This window comes from Natrix helvetica, assembly GCF_964273705.1.
Source record: "Natrix helvetica genome assembly, chromosome: 11".
Classification (NCBI taxonomy): domain Eukaryota; kingdom Metazoa; phylum Chordata; class Lepidosauria; order Squamata; family Natricidae; genus Natrix; species Natrix helvetica.
Window position 1 is genome coordinate 12,937,186 of NC_138562.1, and position 22,719 is coordinate 12,959,904.

Consider the following 22,719-nt stretch of genomic DNA (forward strand, 5'->3'; position numbering starts at 1 on the left):
TTAATTGTCAATGTTAATCTGTTCATTTCTGCACATTCTAATGTTTTCCTAATCATATTCCTAATCTAATTCCTAATCCTAATCACACTCATCTTGCTTATATGCATTGCTTATTAAGCTATTCAAGCCGTCCAGACCCATTCTGTCTTTACTAATACACCAATAGTTTAATTTTTTTTATTGGCCAACTCAGATGTCACAGCTGGTCCGTTTAGGTAAGCAAACAGTTATTCTGAGATTTTTTTGGATCTTTCCCATGCTTTTTTTATGCCAACGTCTGGTTATCTTCTTAGATTGCACTGATCATAACTATAATAACTATTTGAAAAATGTCAGGGCTAGTGACCACATTCAAATGGTTCAGGAAGAATTTTAAGAATGAAGAATACATGGCAGGCAAGGAATTCATATGCACACATGATGTGCAATTAGAGCCACAAGAAGTGATTTTAGGAGCATTTCGAACGCAAATGAAACTCTTTTGAAGTTTCAAAGACAAACTGCGGAATTTTAACCATCGAGAAGTGAGGTGCTAGATCGGCAACATCAGAAGGTCGATGTTTCCTTCTGCGCGGAATTTAAGCTTTGTGTTCTTCTACAATTTCTACCTCTATGGTTTCCTGCTGAACTCCGGAGGGGGGAGTGAATAGGAGATGAAACGGAAGGAAGGGAAAATTCATTCATTACAGTCCAGGAGGTTCAGCCTATTGGAGAGAGGAAGAGGCGGGCTCACGCTTGCGCAGTACAGCGGCCTGCAGGACGCATGTGCAAATCAAGGAGGACGCTTTCAGGATGAAGTAAGTGGCAGTTGGATAATAACAAAAAGATAAGAGTAAATATTTTTATGGAAAAGGAAAAAGTGGGAGCAGGGCTTTTTTGGGGATAAGTTTTCAACCTCGGAACTCTATGTTGAGTACAGCGTGGAATCGATGCAATACTAATGCGGAAGAGTGCTTCTGGGCATACACAGAGTGCGTTTTCATCTAGCAAATAATAGAATAACAGAGTTTGAAGGGACCTTGGAGGTCTTCTAGTCCAACCCCCTGCTCGGGCAAGGGGCAATAGTAATTGCTCTTTTTTTTTCTCCAGTTAAGGCTAATCTTTAAGCTACTAGGATGAGTACATCATATATGTGTATATAGGACAGAAGCAAATATAGTATTAGTGGGCTAAAAGTCTGTAGAGATTCTCAGTCATCCAGATCTCATGGCTGTCCCAAAGATGCCTTTTCAGGAGGCAATTGGATTTTGAAAGGAAAGAAAAGAAAGTCCAGTTGCCTCCAGAAAAAGCACCTTTGGGACAGCCATGAGACCTGGATGACTGAGAATCTCTACAGACTTTTATCTATGCAGTTTGGGGTGAACACCCTTGGAATAGTCTGGGAGTAGGGATGGATTTCCAGAAACAAAAATTGCAGACTACAGGAACCAGGAGCACAACTCAGGTGACCCTGAGGACACAGACAAACCTCCAAGTGGCCTCAACGACTCTCTAAAAGGATGCAAATGTCCAGCTGTCTGCAAGGTGTATAAATCCTTCCATTCCCCACTATCCTATCAGAGTTGAAGAAGCTTCTTGGGAGGAGAAGCGAAAAGTCGCCAAAGGGGGGGGGGACATGAAAGCCCAGTTGCCTCCTAAAAAAGCATCTCTGGGACTATCAGTGGGCTAGAAAATGGGGATGCCCAGGGTCCAATATGTCTGTCCATTCAGGCCCCTCTTTCAGTTGGCCTGCTGTGGTGTGGGCAGTGGTGGAGGGATAAAATGTGTGTACGGTAACACTGATCTCTGGGATGAACCTGGAATGAAATGAGTCAATATAAGTAATTTTTGGGGGATCACCATCTCTTCCTGGAAGGCAGGAAGGAATTGTGGAAGAAATTTAAAAGGAATTGTGAACTGTAGGTTAAGACATGGTTTTTTTTCTTCTTCTTTCCTTCTCCAGTCCATTAACCAAAGTGAAGCTGATCAACAAACTGAATGAGCGTGAAGCAGAACTGGGAGTGCAGGACAAGGTCTCCTGGCACGCAGAGTATAGCGACAGCGCCTGGGTGTTTGTGGGTGCGTGGTTGTGCTTAGAAGCATCTTCCCATGTCAAGCCCCTGCAGCATCATAAACTATAATTAGTCGTACAGGAAAATGGCTAAATGGTTAATAATCACTTCCCTTCTTTTCTCCTTCTTAGGGGGATTGCCATATGAACTGACCGAAGGGGACATTATCTGTGTATTTTCACAGTAAGTGAGAACAAGGAAAACTTAACTTCAGAAAATGAGAAGGTGTCTATTTGTTTGAGATTGCTTTAGTGTTGCTTTTCAATTAAAACCAAAATATAATGCAAACAACAACAGTGAAAGGGAATAAAAGGGTAACTGGTGAAATTAGCTTTAAAAATTTACAGTGAAATCATATACATCTATTTAGAAGCAGCTGCTGTTGAACTGTATAGTGCTTGCTTCAAAATAGTGCAGTGTAGTCTTTACCAATGATTTTGCCAGCTCTTGCCAGGGAGGTGCTGGGCTATTATAGGCTTTACAATGTAAATGTGGAATTCCCTCTTGGGAAAATCCACATGGACACCATTTAAAAAACAACAAAAATAAAATTTATTTTATTTAGCTAAACTGATGCCTTTAGTTTTAACTAAAAGCATCAGTTTAGCTGAAACAAATATGAAAATAATAATAATCTTGTGTGTTTTTGGGAAAAAAAACAGATGTTTTGGAATAGCATCTATTGCAGAGCAGGTTTTTTTCCCTGAGATTATTTGTTAAAGCAGAAGTTTAGAAAATAATATTCTTACATTGCTTCTGGGAGGTTTATGAATGCTTAGAGGTTACCTAGTTGATTCAAAATGCTGGATAAGATATAATCTAGTAAAATAGCTCTTAGTCTCAGTGTATGGAACAGGGCTACAGCCTTTAAGACCATTTCCATTTTTTGTTCTTTAGACCAAGGACTAAATATTGTCAACTTCCTTTTTCTCTCTTCAGGTATGGAGAAATTGTGAACATCAACCTGGTACGTGATAAAAAGACGGGGAAATCCAAAGGTTTCTGCTTCATTTGCTACGAAGATCAGCGAAGCACTGTTCTTGCAGTTGATAACCTTAATGGGATAAAGGTTAGTTTAGTCATTGGAGATCCTCTGGATATTTTGCTTCTCAGATTGGGCTGTGATACAGTTTCACACTGTTGTGGCCCACCAGATTCGGATGAGGAGGAGGTTGGGGAGGAACTTGGGCCAGCTCTGGAGTCCGGGGAAGGCTCTGATGGATGCTCTGCGTCGGATGCAGAGATAGAGCCAGGGCTATGCAACATTCCCCAGCCACCGGAGAGGCAGCTGCCTTTGGAGGCTGAGATAAGTGGGAAGGAAAAACAGCTGGAGCCTGTTCCAGATGTGCATATGCGCAAAGTTGTTAGGAGAGGAGAACAACTGAGGACTAGGAGTCGACTCGGGAAGCAAGGCACACATGGACGCTGAATGGCCCCTCCCTGGCTGGGGAATAAATAGAAGGAAAGGGGAGTAGTGGTTGTAGGAGACAACAGTTCGGATTTCTAAAGATTTGGCTCATCTCGGCCTGGCAATTGTCACAAGGAACTGATAAGGTCTGTTACTGCAGTGAACTATTTGAAGGACTATTGCCTGGACTTTTCGGTGTGTGGATGTCATTAATTCACAGGAGATAAATAAAGAGGGGTTTTTCAGGACAAGGAGTCTGTTTCTTGTTTCTGCCAAGGCTGGGTCAGAACACACACAATATATATATTTAGAAACACCAAGACCTCTTAATGAAAGGATGCAGTGAATTTATGCAGGGCTTCCTGGACGTAGCAGGAAGGGAGCAGCAGGCAGAAAATCCTCTTTTCATATCAGCAAAAAATAAAGCCTCTTTCATAATAATCCAAAGATTATCTCAGGCTTCACTGTATCTTAAGCCAAAATCTTAAATTGCTTATATTTGATGGTTACCTGCTTATAGCTTCTTTGGGGGGGACGGGGGGATGACATTAATAGTTTCACGATGTTTGTAATTTTATGTTTGCAGATAAAAGGAAGGACAATCCGGGTGGACCACGTGGCCAACTACCGCCCACCCAAAGATTCTGAGGATACGGATGACATTACAAAGGCTCTCCGTGAGAAAGGATGCGGTATTAAAACCCCTCCTCCAAGTTCAGCTGAACCCTCAGAAGATGATGAAGTGGAAGTCAAAAGGCACAAGAAAGGTGAGAAGTCTTGCCCCCCACTCTTTCTGTAGCCAGAATTATACAACTTGGAAAACTCACAATTTGTTTAATCACATTTGATTAAGTCACAACTCTTCACACAACATGCTGTGCTACAATGCGCCTTATTTGAAGTAGGCTGTTGCGTGATTCTATGCCGTGTGCAAATCTCAACTTTAAAGCTATTGGAAGCTTTGAGATATAGGAATACACAATATGTGCAGCATTTCAATGAAGAATGACCTGGAAATCCAGAATCCTGTTAGTTTTCTGGCTTTCGAATTATATCTGATTAGGGTGGATTGTATCTGCATCAATATATCTGTGGTGTTTCAGCCGTGATTAACTGGAGGCTTTCAGGGAACCAAAAAAATCTTGGGATGAAGGAGAAAAGTCTGATTCCCTATTTTTAAAGATTTGTTGCGACAAAAAAATCGAGCATTGTTTCTCATTCTGAGCAACTGTAACTTTCCCAGCTAAAATTTGGGGAACTAAAATTCACACAACTTTTGAAAGTTGTGTTGAAAATGAGCAAAAATGAAATAGAGAGGGCCAGTCCTTTCTGTTAGAGGAAGTACAGTAGATATTAGGGTTAACAAGCCAACATTTTTGGGTAAACAGGAGAAATACAAAATTAAAGGGGGGGAAAAAACGGTCAGTAGATTGGGGCAAGATGGTTTGAGGAGCATTCCCTCTCAAATCGTTTTGAAAGAAAGTCGAAACTTGAAAGCTGGGAAAGAGTTTCTGGAAAGATGGAATACCCAGAAATACATAAAAGAGCTTAGAAAAGCATCTGAAAGAGAGATTTGCGGAAATCCTTTTGATTACATTTCTTGTACTTTCAGAAAAAAAGAAAAAGAAGAAGAAAGAGAAGCGAGAGCATCGGAAACGTTTGAAAGAGGAACCTGCTACAGATGTGTTTCCCCCCAAATCCAAGATAAAAGTGGAAAAAGAGGACCCGGATTATGAACGCTATGCTAGGACAAACCAGGAAACCTGGGGCAGCACATCTGGGCACCGCCCGCAGAGTAGGATGCCACACGAAGAAGAGCTCAAATACGAGAGCGGGGCAGAGCGATCTCGAGGGAGAGGCTCGGAAAGGGACAGATACGAGCGCAGAACGCCCCTCAGTGAGGAGAAGCACAAGAAAACAGAGACCATCAAAGACAGACACTGCTCATCAGGAAGCCAATCACATGATTACTCAGAAAATAGAGACAGGCCTCCTTGGGAGAAATCATCAAATCGTTATTAACTCAAACTGCTCTGTTCTCTCCTTGCACACGTGAGAAAGGGCTTGCTCGAGGCTGTGTGGTCAGAACATTGGCTCTGTGAAATAGGCAGCGGGGGACAGCGCAGCGTTAAAATTCGAAAATGCAGGAGGAAACTCTGGTGTGCTATTTGGAGCAGTGGTGCCTCCCAGTTGCAGTGTAAAGGCCTGCGTTCCAGATGCAAAGCAGCCGTATCAACATTCCCCACTTCAACACCTAGGCTTTAATAAATCCACTTTTGAACTGTTACCGTGTCTTCAGCTTCCCATTTCTGCTGCTGGCACTTTTGCATTTATCCTCCTTAAGTTGCGGTACAGCAACTTAAGAAAAGGTGCCGGAGAAGGTCTGTGCTCTGGCAGTTTGAGTCCTACTACCCGTGGGATGGGGTGAGCCCCCCCCCCCGTCCCTTGCCTCTCCTCCTGCCAACCCAGCAGATCAAAAGCCATGTAAATGCAAGTAGGTAAATGGGTACCACTTCCGTGGGAAGGCAACAGCGTTCTGTGTTTTGCCCTATGTTTTGCACCGCAGCAGGATGCCATGCTGGCTACGTGACTGCAGAAACATCGTTGGGAAACGCGGACTCCTGATTTGAAGAACGAGATATGAGCACCGCCTCCCAAAGTCTGCTACGACTAGCGAAGTAAAACCCACAGTTACACCTTTACCTTTGTTTTGTTGTAGTATAACTGTATGGCAGGGGTGTCCAAACTTGGGAACTTTAAGACTTGTGGACTTCAACTCCCAAAATTCCCCAGCCAGCATAGCCACAAGTCTTAAAGTTCCCAAGTTTGGACACCCCTGCTGTATGGCAAAGATCAAGCAGTCTTCAAGGCACAGGCTGCATTCTCTTAGCTAAGCGATCAGAATATGCACACCTGAGCTTGACTGGAGCAAAGCGGAAACATTGGTTCATCTCCTCTCCGGTGGTGGGATTCAGCCAGCTCGTATCGGTTCGCGCAAGCTGGCTGTTAAATTACGCCCACATCTCGCTATCAAAGTGCATCCTGGGCACTGTGATGCAATGGAGAAACAAGCAACGGAGCAGCTGACGCGAAGGAGGAAGACTGCTATCCCTCTTTCTTCTCCCCGTTCCTCCTTCCCTCGGGTCGACCGCTCTGTTTCCCATTCCTCCCTTGCAGCACAGCACCCAGGATCCATCTTGATAGTGGGATGGCGGGAGTGTAATTTAACAACTGGTTTATCCAGGGTCAGGTTGGCCACTGCGGGAGGCTCGTTCCGTATGTACGGCAGAGCTGGAGGACGGGGATGGGCCACACCTCGCACAACAGCCAACCTGACCCTTGGCGAACCGGTTGTTAAATTATTAGAATCCCACCACTAGTCCTTTCTCATCACATTGATTCATTCAGTCATTTTCTCGCGCGCACATTGCACCCCCAAGTCTAACAGGCTTCTACTCCTGTGGGTGTGTGTGTGTACCTGCCAGCTTTTATTCTCTCACCCTCTCTTATGTTTAACGGAACCTTTCCTACTTTATTTTTTCCTTTCAGGCATTTATTCTACAGGCAGTGGTGGAAAATGTACTTAATACTCTGTTTTTGTTTCCAGCAGTAGCTGATTTATTTTTCCCCCCCGATAAGGGTTTGCAGCCTTATCAGGAGCCAAAGGTCCTAGGGAGCGTGACTTAGGCCCTTATCACCACTAGCTAGGCTCCTGAACACATTTTAAATGCACATGCTTTTGAACATTAGTTGAAAGCTGCAAATCGATACAAAATGCCACTGCTCACCTGCTGGGAGGGGAGAACCGTCTCAGCATGGTGAGCATGGCATTGGCTTCCAGGCGCATTTCAAAGTGCCGATTGTAATTGATGTAGCCCCTTTGATCCCAGATTTCTTCAAGGCTGCTTCTATATGAAATTCACTTCTGGACCTTTCTCCCAAGTGAAGATGCAAAGGTTAGGTGAGGTAGGAGCCTGCCAATAATGGAGGGAGCTCTCACCTTGCAGAACAGTTTCCCCCAAGTGGTTTGGTTGTTATTCACCTTGGCATCCTTGTCATATTGTAGGTAGTTAAGCAGAACTTTTTTAGGCTTTCAATTACTCTTGCTATGGGGATTACAATGGTGAGGGCTATTGTTTTTCCCCCCCACTTTTTATTTTATTTTTAAACATAAAATACAACATTAAGAATTTTTCATCCATTACATACAGCATGTCGTTTGGTTACAAGTGTTTTTGCATCCGTATTTTCAATGACATATACAATCACAGATTTTCCATCTAATATAACCAAAAACCTCACTTTCATTGTACAGCATATATTCAATTACGATTAACATTTCTTTCTTTTCAGTAAACTTAATTCTCTTACATTCTTGATTGTCTGCTTAGTAACAACATACATTTATGTAATCATTGTCTCATTTTAAATATTTTTACAGTATAAAAGAATTTACCAAGTGTTTATATATCTATCACTATTTTCAACAGGATATCTTTATAGCATGCACTTCTGAGTTATACATTATATTACCAATCCTCTATCAAATGTACATAAATTCATTATTATCTTTGTCCTTCATTTTATAACAAAAGATTTGAAACAATGAAACACTGACATATATATGAATAATTTCAAAATTATTCATATATATGTCAGTGTTTCATTGTATTATTATTAGTCTATTTAACAACATTATTGTATTCTCACTTTTCTCCTTCAATTAAAAGAAGGCTATTGTTTATTGATCATTGTAATGCATTTGCTTTCTCTGCTGCTAAACTGTCATGAGCTGGTCTGCCTTGGCAATGCATAAATAGCCCGAGCAGAGGAAATATACTAATGTGAATTGCCAATGGGGCATCAGAGTAAAAGTGCCCGAGCCTCAGGCTGAGTTTAACCCCCCAAAGGCCTGTCATGAGTCTTGTCATACTTTCATTTTTCCAATTTTGTCCGTAAACAATTCTGGCCGTTATTATTATTATATGTAGACACAATTCGTTTTCTGAGGCCGCACACTACACCAAAGCCTAAACGTAACGTTAACGGGCTTCATGTGGAAGCCACAAAAATGAAAAAGCTAGCTCAGCTTTGCCTGCTGCATGAACGCATCTGCCAGACCTCCTAGTGCAGTGTTTCTCAACCTGGGCAATTTGAAGATGTCTGGACTTCAACTCCCAGAATTCTGGGAGTTGAAGTCCAGACATCTTCAAGTTGCCAAGGGTGAGAAACACTGTTCTAGCGCGTCTGAATGCAGCCAGCCCTCCATCTTATTCTTAAAACTGCCTTTCCATTGGTGAATGCCCCACCAGGGAGAACTGGAATAAGTAAGATTTTCCCTATTGCAGATGGAGCTGCTGTGCATCTTCCTGCTGGATTGCTCCCCGATTTGCGGCTGATGGAAAGGTGCCCTTGGCAAGATCAAAAACCTTCTCTTCTCCCTCTGGGCTCCGCCCCCCTCTCGGTTTAGCCACGCCTCCTTCGATCTTGCGGAGAACACCTTACCAGAGAAGGAGGGTGGGCGGGGGCAGGCGCCTCTCGCCCAGACTTTTGCTCTGCCATTGGCTGCTTTTAGGCCCAACCCACCAACTCGTCCAATCGCAAGCCTCGAGATTCTCCTCCGCATTTTCCCAGCCCGCTGAGAGCGAACCTCCTTTTTTTACCTCCCCCTCCCACCCTTCTCCTTTGTAAGACTTTTGGCCTTTGCCGGCTGCCGTCTTGGACCAAGCGCGAATCCTCTCCGGCCGGGGGAAGAAACGAGGGAGCGCGGCTTGGCGCTCAAGGAAGGACGAAGCCGCACCGGGAAAGGGGGGAGGGGGCCCGGCGGTTCCCTTCCTCCGCAGCCGCGATGTCCGTCCTCAGCTGGAAGCCGTTCGTCTACGGGGGATTGGCGTCGCTCGTGGCCGAATTCGGTGGGTGAGATGGAGAGGAAAGGCTGGGCCCCGCGCGCATGCGCGCTTTCTCTGACTCCTCCCCTTTCGAGTTACCGGGCGGTAGGCCACGCCCCTTTCCCCGGTGCCTAGCAACGCCCCAGCCCGGTTCCATTGCGGCCTACCTGCTCCCACTCGGCCTGCGGAGACCGGGCGAGGAAGGGCAGGAATGTCCGTTTGGCGGCCTGGTCTTGGCCCAGCTCCCCCCCTCCCCTCCCCAAATCACTGTCCAGCAGTTGACCTTGGGTGTCCAGTCCTTATTTTGGAGAAAGAACAGCACAATGCCGGAGTTATTGCTGTGGAGATGCAATCTGACACCCCAAAGATGCTTCCCCCCCCCCCCAAGAGGCAACTGGACTTTTTGGTTTTTCTTTGAAGACATTTCGCTTCTCATCCAAAGAAGCTCTGACTGGATGGTGTGGAATGGAAGGATTCTCCATACAGTCAGAGCTGAAGAAGCTTCTTGGATGAGAAGCGAAACGTCTTCAAAGAAAACTCCAGAAAGTCCCATTTGCCTCTTGAAAAAAAAAGCTCCTTTGGGACAACCTGGATGACTAAGAAGAATCTCCATAGAGGTGGAAGCATGACACTTACTGTCACAGGAGCTGATGTGAAGCCTGTCAAAACTTGCATCCTAAAATTTTCATCTGACAGTTAGGATAAGAACAGGTAGTCCTCGACTTACGACCACAATTGGGGGGGCCCTCCCCCATTTTTGTTGCTAGGCGAACCTCACAACAAACAACCCCGAGCTACGTAACTCATGGGTTAGTCTTTCATTTGATCCCAATAATATTGCTGTACAGGTAATCCTCGACTTACGACCATAATTCACCCCCAAATTTAGGTTGCTAAGTCAGAAATTGGTTAAGTGAGCTTTGCTCCATTTTTTGCCAGAGTTGTTAAGTGAATCACCCACAATTGTTAAGCTAGCAACACTGTGGCTGAGTGACTCTGGTTTCCCTATTGACTTTGCTTGTCAGAAAGTCGGAAAAGGGTCTCGCATGAGTCCAGGACATTGCAACCGTCATAAATATGAGTCAGTTGCCAAGCTTCTGAATTTTGACCACTAGGAAGGCCGCAGTGGTCGTAAGTGTGAAAAACAGTTATAAGTCACTTTTTTTCAGGGCTGTGGTAACTTTGAACAGTCACTAAATAAACTGTTGTAAATCGAGGACTATCTGTAATCAGTGGAGAGGCTTCCCATCAGAAATCATGGGTGCACCAACTTGGCCTGAGGTTTTCAAGAAGAGATTAGATTACCATTTGTCTGAAATGGTATAGGGTTTCCTTTTTGAGCAGGGGACTGGATTAGAAGACCTCCAAAGTCCCTTCCAACTCTGTTATTCTGTTAAAATGTTAACTTACCTTTGCTAAGTGAAAAATCTATTCAGGGTATGTTACAGGTCTTCTCCATGAAGGAGGTCCGTCTGGTGGGATCAAGAAGAAGGGTCTTCTCCTAATAGCTTTCTCCTAATCTTTGGAACATCATTCCTGCAAAAAATAAGATTTCTCCACCTTGATACTCTTTTGAAAGGCAATCCATGAAGACATGGTTCTGCCAAAGGACCTGGGGACCAGGGAGATACGGAGCCCATGAAATGGTTGATTTGATTGTTGTCGCCTGGGGGCTGAGATTTATTGGGTTTGGGATTTGGGATTTTACTTCTGTAATCTGTCTGGGATCACTGTGACTGAATTGGGCAGCCGTATATAATTTCTTAATAAAGTTTTAATAAGAATTGTACCCACCAGGGGTGTACTTCTGAAGATCAATCAGTCTGCCCAAAACTTAAGATGAAAGACTGTCAAAAGTACAAAATCAAGAAACACGTGCAGCTTTACTTTGAAGCAGATTCCTTTATTGTCCCTCGCCTCTAGACAAAATCTTGCTGAACTAAAGCAGTTACTTGCATCGTTAAATATATACTCTGAGAAGGTCTAGGAAGAGACTTGTCTCTCTTCTTCCCAACCAAACTACCTACAAATACTGTCTCGTTCCTCTGGAATGCACTCCCTCCCTGCTGGGAATCTGGACTACATTTCACGACAAAAACCATTGCAGAATCCCCCTGATATTCTTTACTGTCCTTGGAGCGCTTGTACCATGAAGAATTTTATTAGATCAAGTTGGACAGTTTGGCTAGCCTCAAACCCCCTTCGGCACTAGGGGGGAAACAAGGCAGGTCTGTGACTGATCTATCGTCAATCCTACAAATTGCGGTACAGCTAATATATCAGAGCAATCATTCGATCATTTCCGCTATGTGATTCGGTGGTTTCTTCTATCCTAGGAACCTTCCCTGTGGATCTCACCAAAACACGACTTCAGGTCCAAGGTCAAAGCATTGATTCCCGTTTCCGAGAGATCAAATATCGGGGCATGTTCCATGCCTTGTTCCGCATCTCCAAAGAAGAAGGCATTCTAGCATTGTACTCCGGGTAAGTACCGCTTCCACCTCCTGTATGCACAGCTTCTTGCCTACCACACACAGGAAGTCCTCAACTTACCACAGCTCGTTTAGTGACCGTTCAAAGTTACAACGGCACTGAAAAAAAGTGACTTAGGACCATTTTTCACACAGAATCCCCAGGATCACATGATTTATATTGGGACGCTTCACAACTGACTCCTATTTATGACGGTTGCAGTGTCCCGGGGTTATGTGATCCCCTTTTGCAACCTTCTGGCAAGCAAAGTCGAAGGGGAAACCAGATTGAATCGTGGTGGCGCAGTGGTTAGAGTGCAGTACTGCAGGCTACTTCTGCTGCCTGCTGGCTGCCTGCAATTTGGCAGTTCAGATCTCACCAGGCTCAAGGTTGACTCAGCCTTCCATCCTTCCGAGGTGGGTAAAATGAGGACCCAGATTGTTGGGGGCAATAGGCTGACTCTATAAACCGCTTAGAGAGGGCTGTAAAGCACTGTAAAGAGATATAAGTCTAAGTGCTATGGCTATTTTCCTTCCTTCCTTCCTCCCTCCCCTCCCCCATCCATCCCAGCTCAAGGTTGTCTCAGCCTTCCATCCTTCCAAGGTCAGTAAAATGAGGACCCAGATTGTTGGGGTAAAGATGCTGACTCTGCAAACCTCTTAGAGAGGGCTGTAAAGCACTGTAAAGCGCTATATACTGTAAAGTATATAGTCTTAAGTGCTATTGCTATTCACTTAACAGTCGTGCTACTAGCTTAACAACGGCAGTGCTTCAGTTAACAAATGTGACAAGAAAAATCGTAAAATAGGGCAAAACCCAACACATTTCTGACTTAGCAACCTAAGTTTTGGGCTCAATTGTGGTTGTAAGTCAAGGCCTACCTGTACAGCAATATTGTTGGGATCGCATGAAGGACTAACCCATGAGTTACACTGGTTCAGGATGGTTTGTTGTGAGGCTCCCTGAAATGAAGTGTGGGAGTGCTGCTGTTTTCCTAAGATGGATCATTGTTGTTCTTTGTGTGTTTCAGCATTGCACCGGCATTATTAAGACAAGCATCTTACGGCACCATAAAGATTGGTATATACCAGAGTTTGAAACGACTTTTTGTGAACCGTTTAGAAGGTTGGTATACTAAAAAAACCTTTGTGGTTCTTCCCCCCCCTTCACAAAGCCATAAATTGTTAAATATATGAATTAATAGATAATCAGTCTGGCTGTGGCTCACCTGAGCTGCTTGGACTTTCAGATTCCCAAGATGGACAAAGAGAAAGGCCAAGGATGATATAGAAGTGGGGAAAAAATCACCTACGTTCCATATCAAGGGCTTTCGTTAGTATCTTTTTTTTTTAACCCCAAGACAGTTTGAACTATGCTTTTCTCTCCTCAATCTATGCTTCTGATTCTTCCTACGCCACTTCGGGATGAATTTCCCTGGTTGCATTGCACTCGGGCCCCGAAATGGTTTTCATTATCAATCATATGAGCCGCGGTGGCGCAGTGGTTAGAGTGCAGTACTGCAGGCTGCTTCTGCTGACTGGCAGATACGTGCAATTTGGCAGTTCAAATCTCACCAGGCTCAAGGTTGACTCAGCCTTCCATCCTTACGAGGTGGGTAAAATGAGGACCCAGATTGTTGGGGGCAAAAGGCTGACTCTAAACCACTTATAGAGAGGGCTGTAAAAGCACTGTGAAGCAGTATATAAGTCGAAGTGCTACTGCTATTCATCAACAGCTGTATTGAAGCAAAAGCTGCTGCGGAGCACATCAGGATATGCCTGCACAGATGTTTTTATCACAGAGAACATGGTCTCTTTTCTAGATAAAACAGATGGGACAAAGGGGAAATGCTCGGTCACAGAGGCAGGAAGTTTGCTGCAGCAAGCAAAGTTCAAGCCTTCATTCCACCCACTTGCTTCTACAAGTAGTGCTCAACTTACAACAATTCATTTAGTGACCATTCGCAGTTACAGCATCGCTGAACAGTGACTTACGGCCGCTTTTCACCCTTACGACTGTTGCAGCCTCCCCTTGGTACACTTGATCAAAATTCGAATGCTTGGCAACTTGATTCACATTTATGACGGTTGCAGTGTCCCAGGATCATCTGATTGCCCTTTGCGACTTCCTGGCAAGCAAAGTCCACAGGGCAGCCAGATTTCACTTAACAACCTTGTTGATTCACTTAAAGTGATTCACTTAACAGGTGTGGCCAGAAAGGTTGTAAAATGGGGGGAAATTCACTTAATAGCGGTCTCTCACTTGGCAACATAAATGGTGGGCTTGATACGGTCGTAAGTCGAGAACTACCTGTACTTCGTTTCCTCTTGATCCCTTCTTTGACATTTTCATGGATCTAGATCAAGTCCCTTGGTTCTTCTATTTTCCTTGATGAAGATTAGAATCCTGTCCCAAAGCTGCTTTTTTTTTTTTCAAGAGGCAACTGGACTTTCTGGTTTTTTTTCCTTTGGAGACATTTCGCTTCCGATCCAAGAAACTTCTTCAGCTCTCAGAGTTGAAGAAGCTTCTTGGATGAGAAGCGAAACATCTTCAAAGGAAAATCAGGAAGTCCAGCGGCCTCTTGAAAAAAAAGCACCTTTGGGACAACCATGACCTGGATGACTGAGAATCTCCACAGTGATTAGAATCCAGTGCTTTTCTTCTAAAAAAAAACATATCTCCGAATGCAGTCATTTTGACGCTCATTCCAAAATTCAAAGGTCATGCCAATAAAAATCCAGATGTTGTGCTGCCCTGCCTGCCTTCTCATCGCCCATCAAATTGCCTCTGCCTACACTATCACATATGCTGTGTGTTGTGGTCTTTGCTTATGGGAACTATGTCTTAAATGTTTGTTTTCCTGCAGGCCCTGGGCAGAGAGTGACCCGGTCTCTTTGGAGAGTGCTGCGGTCAGTACCCCTGCCCTTCCCAGCCTAACTCTGCTCTAACTCTTGGCTTTTCCTTTCTGAACTAATTCTCTAATCACGTTGGCTGGGTATTTTTTAATGATTATTATTATTATTATTTCCGGTTCTCAGATTCTACTGAATCTATCCAAAATTGTCCCAAAGGTGCTTTTTCAGGAGGCAATTGGGCTTTCTTGTTTGTTTGTTTTTTTCTTTTGAAGACATTTCGCTTCTCATCCGAGAAGCTTCTTCAGCTGAGAGGACAGTGGGGAATGGAAGGATTATCTGTATCTTTAGGGACCTAAAAGTCTCTCAAGGAATATAAATCAGATAATCTGTGTCTTCAGGGACAGACTTTTAGTTATACAATGTGAGATGAACACCCTTGGAATGGTGTGGGAGTAGGAACGGATTTCCAGAGTAAAAATTGCAGACTACAGGAACTATTTTCACTACTCAGGTGACCCTAAAGACACAGACAAACCTCCAAGTGCTTCAGTGACCCACTAAAAGGATGCAAAGGACCAGCTGTCTGCAAGGAATATCAATCCTTCCATTCCTCACTGTCCAGTCAGAGCTGAAGAAGCTTCTTGGATAAGAAGGGAAACGTCTTCCAAAGAAAAAGCAAGGAAGTCCAGTTGTCTCCTGAAAAAAAAGCACCTTTGGGACAATCATAACCTGGACGACTGAGAATCTCTACAGACTTTCTGTCAACAATTCTTTCTGCGTATATGCCTCCCAGGGAGCTTAAGGGATTGGGTGGCAATTCCTTTTTTTTTAGAATCTTAACCATTCTGGAAAAAAAAGCAAGGAAATTGGTTCATCTACTTGCTGCTTTATACGCTCATGATCTGGAGAAAGAATGGCTTGATTGGAATCCTGAAGATTTGCAATATCTTTAGGTACAAGAAAGAGATGGTTTGAAAATCTGAGCACCTGGTCTTTTCCCTAAAATAAATAAATTTATTTATTTTATATGTAATATAAAGAATATGTACTCTTTTTCATCTTTACTTTTCCTTCCTGAAATCTTCCTTCTGTGGCTTTCTTTTTCTTCTTGAGCCGCGTTTTGGGTTACACCCTGTTCTTTCTAATTGCAGATGAAACGTTATTAATCAATGTCATCTGTGGAGTGATTTCAGGGGTGATCTCCTCCACTCTGGCTAATCCAACAGATGTACTAAAGGTAAGAGGAGCCTCCCTTGTTGGATACTTGTCGCTGTGTGTCATTGCTGGTCTCTGGATGCTTTTTATTTTTACTTCCTGGCATTTTCAAATTCTATAACCGTCTCTTGCAGCCCGGCTCTATCAATACAGGTAGTCCTCGGCTTACAACAGTTCATTTAGTGGCCATTCAAAGTTACAACATCCCTGAAAAAAGGGACTGATAACCGTTTTTCACACTTAACTGGTATCACAGTTAAGTGATCAAAATTCAGAGGCTTGGCGATTGACTGGTATTTATGACGGTTGCAGTCACGTGATTCTCCTACTTCAATCTTCTGAGATGCAAAAGTCAATGGAGAAACCGGTTTCCCGTAACAACTGTGCTGCTAATTTAATAACTGCAGTGATTCACTTAACAACCGGGGCAAGAAAAGGGGTAAAATGAGGGCAAAATTCACTTAACAAATGTTTCACTTGGCCAGTTTCTGGGCTCAGTTGTTGTTGTAAGTGGAGGATTTACCTGTAGATTGCAAATAGTTCTCGACTTATGATTAAAATGGAGGCTAGTCATGATGTTGTAAGTCGAGGCACTCATGTAACGGAACCTGATTTTATGACCTTTTATGCGGCAGTTGTTAAGTGAGCCAATGCATTCCTATGGATATTTTTTTGCTGGTCGTTTCTAGCCAAAATGTCACAAACCATATCACGTGACCACACAATACTGAAACCGGCTGTAAAGGTGAGCTGGCTGCCAAACATCTGAAGTGCAGCTATGTCACGGTGAGGTTTGTGTGCTGAGGACCCTTTTGGGGGATCTGTTCCAGCTTCAAACAGTTGCTAAGTGATTTAAGTAAGGACTTTTTCTATATCCTAAGGAATCTGCCTAGTAAAACATTTAGAGCCTGATCTTGCAGACTTGATCCAGCTATCAAAGACTAGCAATGGCAAGTCTTCACTTCACTAGAAAAGATGGGGAGACTCTAGAAAGAGTACAGAGAAGAGCAACAAAGAGGATTAGGGGACTGGAGACTAAAACATGAAGAACGATTGCAGGAACTGGGTATGTCGAGTCTAATGAAAAGAAGGACCAGGGGAGACATGATAGCAGTCTTCCAATATCTCAGGGGTTGCCACAAAGAAGAGGGAGTCAACCTGTTCTCCAAGGCACCTGAGGGTAGAACAAGAAGCAATGGGTGGAAACTAATCAAGGAGAGAAGCAACTTAGAACTGAGGAGAAATTGCCTGACAGTTAGAACAATTAATCAGTGGAACAGAAGTTGCCTCCAGAAGTTGTGAATGCCCCAACACTGGAAGTCTTTAAGAAGACGTTGGATAGCCATCTGTCTGAAATGGTATAGGGTTTCCTGCCTAGGCTAGAAGACCTCCGAGGTCCCTTTCAACTCTGTTATTGTATTATATTGTATTATATTACTTCTCTTCACTAGCCTAACAATGGCAAGAACTGGACATGGCTAGTCTAGCGAAGAGAAGGACCAGGGGAGACATGATAGAAGTCTTCCAATATTTGAGGGGCTGCCACAGAGAGGAGGAAGGGGGTCCAGCTCTTTTCCAAAGCACCTGAAGGCCAGACAAGGAAGAATGGATGGAAACTGAACAAGGAGAGATTCAACCTGGAAATAAGGAGAGATGTTCTGACAGAGCAATCAACCCATGGAACAGAAGTTGCCTTCAGGAGTTGTGGGAGCTTCATCACCGGAAGTTTTCAAGAAGAGACTGGACAGATGCTTGTCAGAAATGGTTTAGGGTTAACCGAAATATTGGATCACAGGCCCACTGACTTTCCTGCTCTCTTCATTTTTAGATTCGGATGCAAGCTCAGGGCAGCCTCTTCCAGGGAGGCATGATTGGAAGCTTCATAGACATCTACCAGCAGGAAGGCACGCGGGGCCTCTGGAGGGTAAGGGCTTCTTGTGTTCCCTCCCATTCTCCATGCATTCGGTTGTTGCTTCCAAAGGAGAATGTGTAAACCACTTTTCTAAAGCAGTTTTTATTATGTTTATGTTCTGACTTTCCTCGGGTATCGATATTCTGAATTGGGTTGTTTCCTTGCAGGAGTTTCATTACCAAACTACATAACTTCATCCATGCTAGAAGTGTGTGGGGGGGGGGAATGGAGGAGGAGGAGGAGGAGAAAGATGACTGTGGGGTCCTTGGTGCTCTCTGAGCTTGCAGGTGTTTCATTATCCAATTAAGTAAGATCATCAGTGCTCTGATTTTCCTCTGCGTACACATAGTAATGCTCAAAAGATCCACCCATCATTTCATGGTCACTTCCATCACGCTGTGAGTTTGGCGGTTCTAAAAAAGAATCCTTGGCTAGGGCCTTCCAGTATTATGAGCCATGGTGGTGCAGTGTTAGAATGCAGTATTGCAGGCTAATTCAACTCACTGCCAGCAGTTCAATCCTCGCCGGCTCAAAGTTGACTCAGCCTTTCATCCTTCTGAGGTCGGTAAAATGAGAACCCAGATGGTTGGAGGCAATAGACTGACTCTGTAAACTCAGAGAGGGCTTTAAAGCACTATGAAGCACTATATAAGTCTAAGTGCTATTGTTAAGGTCTATTCAGTGGAGACTTGAACCTGCTGTCCATCAGCTTAAACATGTTGTTGAATGTAAGATTCAACCCTTAGGCAGCTGTGACAACTGGTGGTTGACTCTTAGCATTTTTAGAACCACAGTTGTGTATGAAAGAAACTTATAAACGTGGTGGTAGCAATCACAAAAAAATTAAAAAAATATTGGGAGTAGTGGAATAATTTTAATACTGTCCCACAATTGAAGTGCTGTCCTTCTTCATCAAGGTCCCTTATTTTTTTTATTTTCAGGGACCAGCCAGTAAGACCCTAATTCTCTTGAGAATGGCAAAGCAAGCAAAAGCAAAATAACGTAAACCAGAATAATGCAGAGCAATTAATAGATTTTAATTTTCGGCATTAACATTTGTTAATGAAATCAGGATTTTGTCAAGAGAGAAATGGATAAATCAGGTGTATAGATCTATCTTTTTAAAGGAGTTGTACAAACAAGAGTCTTGAGATCAGACCTAAATGCCAGTGGAACCTTTTTTAACCCCTTGAAAAATGAAGCAACTTGCAAACTTCAAAACAATTAAGGATGGGGTCAATGGAAGTCATACGATAGGTCATTGAGCAAGATGTGGTTAAAGCCATGCTAACTTCTGGTCTTTTCTTCGACTAGGGTGTCGTTCCCACAGCTCAGCGAGCTGCTATTGTGGTAGGAGTTGAGTTACCAGTCTATGACATCACTAAGAAACACTTAATACTTTCAGGACTCATGGGGGACACAATTCTGACACATTTCATGTGAGTACCTGCCACTTTTCTGGTGATTGACCTAAATGTATTTCTCTCAAGTTGTGTAGGCTGTGAAACAAAGCATGGATTGTGGGCATGGAGTATAAGTCGTCGAGGTCACATTTTGGAGTTTCCCCCCTGTGACTTCTGGAGATCGTGCATCCTTCTAGTGGGTGGATACTGGTATTGCACTAAGCCACATTATGGGCTTGTTTAGTTTTGATTCGGTATGACATGCGAACCCAGCTCTATAAACTAAGATTTGTGGTGCAACATTATGTGTAATGGAGATCTCGTAGCATTTAAATATAACGAGAACAAATGTGAACCCGTGTTAGAAATTGTAAGGAGCAAAGAGACTATAGTGTCAAAGCCATCTTTTGGTGAGGCACCAGTATTACTGTCCTTAAATTTTTACGTGAGTTGTGGAAAACTCAGAGGAAGAATCGGTCATTTTGCCACACACAACTAAAAGTTGTGGTTTCCATCGCACATTTTCTCCCAATAATGACACTAGGCCTGTTCCTGAAATCAGAAGGAAGGAATTCACAATCTCTAGTTACTTGGTGAGATGCACCGGCTTTTAAACGGTTTCTTCTACGCTTGTCTGTCCAGTTCCAGTTTTAGCTGTGGACTGGCTGGTGCCGTAGCTTCCAATCCAGTGGACGTGGTTCGTACCCGCATGATGAACCAGCGGGCCATAGTGGGAAGCGTGGAGCTGTATAGGGGAACAATGGACGGCCTGCTAAAGGTAAGAACAAAGGGTAACCACCTTGAGTGAGTCAGGATTAGTGTGGTGTAGCGGTTCAGGGGTGCTGGATTAATAGTAGGGACACCTGGTTCATTCCCACCCTAAGTAAGTGATGGCGAACCTTTCCGGCACCAAGTGCCCAAACCAGAACGCATGCGCACATCTGTGCCAGAGCACCGGAAATCCAAAGACCAGCTGGCTGGCACACACTTGCCTGTTTTGGGGGCATTTGGGGGCCGTTTTCAGGCTTGTTTGGGGGCCAAAAATGGCCCAAAAACAACAGTCTGGAAATGCCCCAGAAAACAGCCTGAAAATGGCCTAAACACAGCCCATAAAAATGCCCCTGAAACAGCCTGGAAACAGCCTGAAAAATGGCCTAAAAAACACCCTGAAAATCAGTCTGGAAACAGCCTGAAAAATGGCCTAAAACACCCTGAAAATCAGCCTGGAAACACCCTGAAAAATGGCCTAAAATCAGCCTGGAAACAGCCTGAAAAAATGGCCTAAAATCAGCCCATAAAAATGCCCCTGAAACAGCCTTGAAACAGCCTGGAAAATGGCCAAAAACCAGCCTGAAAACACCCTGAAAAATGGCCTACTTTTTGGCTGTTTTTCGGCACTCTGGCGCCCATGAAGACCAGCTGGCCAGCATGCCAAAAACCATAAGACCAGCTGGTGACAGTGCGTGTGCCCACAGAGAGGGCTCTGCCTGCCACAGGTTCGACGTCACGGCCCTAAGTCATGGAAATGCATTGGCTGACTTTGTCTCTCTCTCCTCCTCCTCTACAGCTTCCTTTTCTTGCTGTGGTGGGAGCAGTATGTAGGGGTGAAATGGAACTCCCTTATGGGATGCTCCAAGCTCCTAAATAAAGGCAGGATGTAAATCTAAAAAATGTTGGGGGCAACACGGAAGGTCTGGACTGGGATGTACTTTGAATGTGGCTTCTTATTGCCTCTACAGACTTGGAAAAGTGAGGGTTTCTTCGCACTTTACAAAGGTTTCTGGCCAAATTGGTTGAGACTCGGTCCCTGGAATATCATTGTATCCTTTTGTATGCATAGGCAGAGGCACCATCATGCAGGGAAGGCTGGGGAATATCTTTGAAGCAATTATCGATCGTAGCCAAGAGTTTTGCAGATGCGGCATATTTCCTGCAAATGCTGAATCATAAATTAACCCAGACCTATTCTGATCTAATTCAGCATGTTGTGTGAACCTGCCTGTTATTATTATATGCCAGAACAATCACTCTGAGCTAGGTGAGGATGTGAACTTGTATGTTAAACAACAATTGCTCTCTGCGCTTAATTTGGATTGCTGTAGCCACTCCTGTGTTTACACAAGGTTTTGAGTGGCTAATCGACCGCGTTTGATTCATACAACTTGCTGAATCCCAAAAGCTAAGAAAGCTAGGGTCAAATTTAGACACCCTTGACCTGCTGTGCAAAGGGAGCTTCTGAATTTTTAACTGATACAATTAAAGATCAATTTAGCCTCCCGGAACAATTTTGTTCTGCAGAGACATTTGAACAGTGTATTTTTATTTGGGACGTGCTGATCTAGGCAGTCCACTTGAATTTGGGAGTTGAATAATTCTACATACTTTGGGGGAGCAGAAGCTACTGGGTAGATTCTATCCTTATCAAATCCAGTTACTGGATCTTTTAAGGCCTGGGAAAGACTCCTGTTCAAGTGACAGGGAGAGCCCTGCCCAAATTTGATATTCATGATGCACTCAGGATATTAGCTGATCTTTGGGTAGCTATCCAGAGCCGTTCCTTCTACTGAAGTGATATAAAATATCTTATTCCCCCCTTTTTTCCCTAAGAATCATAGATGATGATTATAATTCCAAATTGTGTGTGTTGGGGGGTGGGGAATCAGGGCTGCTAATTTGTTTATTGCTTTTAATTTTTGCCTTCTTTTCACACTAACATATTCCCTTGATTTCTGCAATTCTAGCCCCTTAAGTCCGCTTGGGCTCTTGGGATCATTGAAATTCAAAACTAGACATGTTAACTTAGCTGTACACGAGACCCAGAGGAGGGAGGGAAAGATTAGAAATTCCTCCTTTGAAAAGTTATTCCTTTAACTCAACGGCAGTTTTTTATCACCTACGAGCAGCTGAAGAGGCTTCCTTTTTAAGATGGATTGGTCATCCAGCTGCCCTTCCTGTTCCCCTCCATTCCTGCATCTTCACGTATTATTATTATTATTATTATTTGGGTCTACATGGACTTTGTTTTACCCTCCACGTGCTGAGTGCTCAGTATTGGGAGGGTGCTTAAGGGGGAAGGGGAGGATGGGTCCACAAATACAGTATTCAGAGCCTGGTGCACGTGCTTTCCCACCCCCCAAGGGAGACGGTGGAACACGGAGGGAGAGCACTTAGGTCTGTGTTTGTATCTTCCATGAAGAGAGCTGTGAGTTAAAAACCCTTTTTTCACTGCCATGTGGCTTTTGCAGTAGGCAATGCCTCTTCCCCCTCTGGCCCATGCCAGAGGAAAGGGGAAAAGAAGGGGGCTGCTGTAGGCCTCCTTTCATTGTCATATAAAAACCCCATTAAACTATTTATTGGAATCCAATCCTGTGATGCGTGCGTATTTGTATGTCTGCAAATATTAAAAGTTTTCTTAAACTGGGCCAGGCGCCTCCTGCCTGTTTGAACAGATCTCTTTTGAAAAGAAGGAAATAAGAATTGCCTGTCCAGCGACGTCTTTTATACACCTGCCAGGC

The 22,719-nt window shown here is 43.9% G+C and overlaps 2 protein-coding genes across 3 annotated transcripts; both read left to right on the forward strand.

Annotated features, from left to right (window-relative positions):
• The first annotated feature begins 679 nt into the window (after positions 1 to 679).
• Positions 680 to 5,746, forward strand: RBMX2 (RNA binding motif protein X-linked 2). Of its 2 annotated transcripts, none has more exons than XM_081963745.1 (6): positions 680 to 797; positions 1,943 to 2,058; positions 2,183 to 2,234; positions 2,991 to 3,120; positions 4,046 to 4,226; positions 5,072 to 5,746. In XM_081963745.1, the coding sequence occupies exons 1-6, from the start codon at positions 793 to 795 to the stop codon at positions 5,479 to 5,481; spliced, it is 894 nt and encodes a 297-aa protein (XP_081819871.1). In that variant the 5' UTR covers positions 680 to 792; the 3' UTR covers positions 5,482 to 5,746. The 2 variants fall into 2 exon arrangements, with proteins under 2 accessions (XP_081819871.1, XP_081819870.1); XM_081963744.1 differs by lacking the exon at positions 680 to 797 and adding an exon at positions 846 to 971.
• Positions 5,747 to 8,746: 3,000 nt separating this feature from the next.
• On the forward strand, positions 8,747 to 22,643 carry SLC25A14 (solute carrier family 25 member 14). The gene is made up of 9 exons (XM_081964387.1): positions 8,747 to 9,371; positions 11,684 to 11,831; positions 12,850 to 12,944; positions 15,826 to 15,911; positions 17,718 to 17,813; positions 19,116 to 19,240; positions 19,847 to 19,982; positions 20,944 to 21,024; positions 22,087 to 22,643. Exons 1-9 carry the CDS (start codon positions 9,308 to 9,310, stop codon positions 22,126 to 22,128), a joined length of 873 nt encoding a protein of 290 aa, XP_081820513.1. The 5' UTR covers positions 8,747 to 9,307; the 3' UTR covers positions 22,129 to 22,643.
• Positions 22,644 to 22,719: the final 76 nt, after the last annotated feature.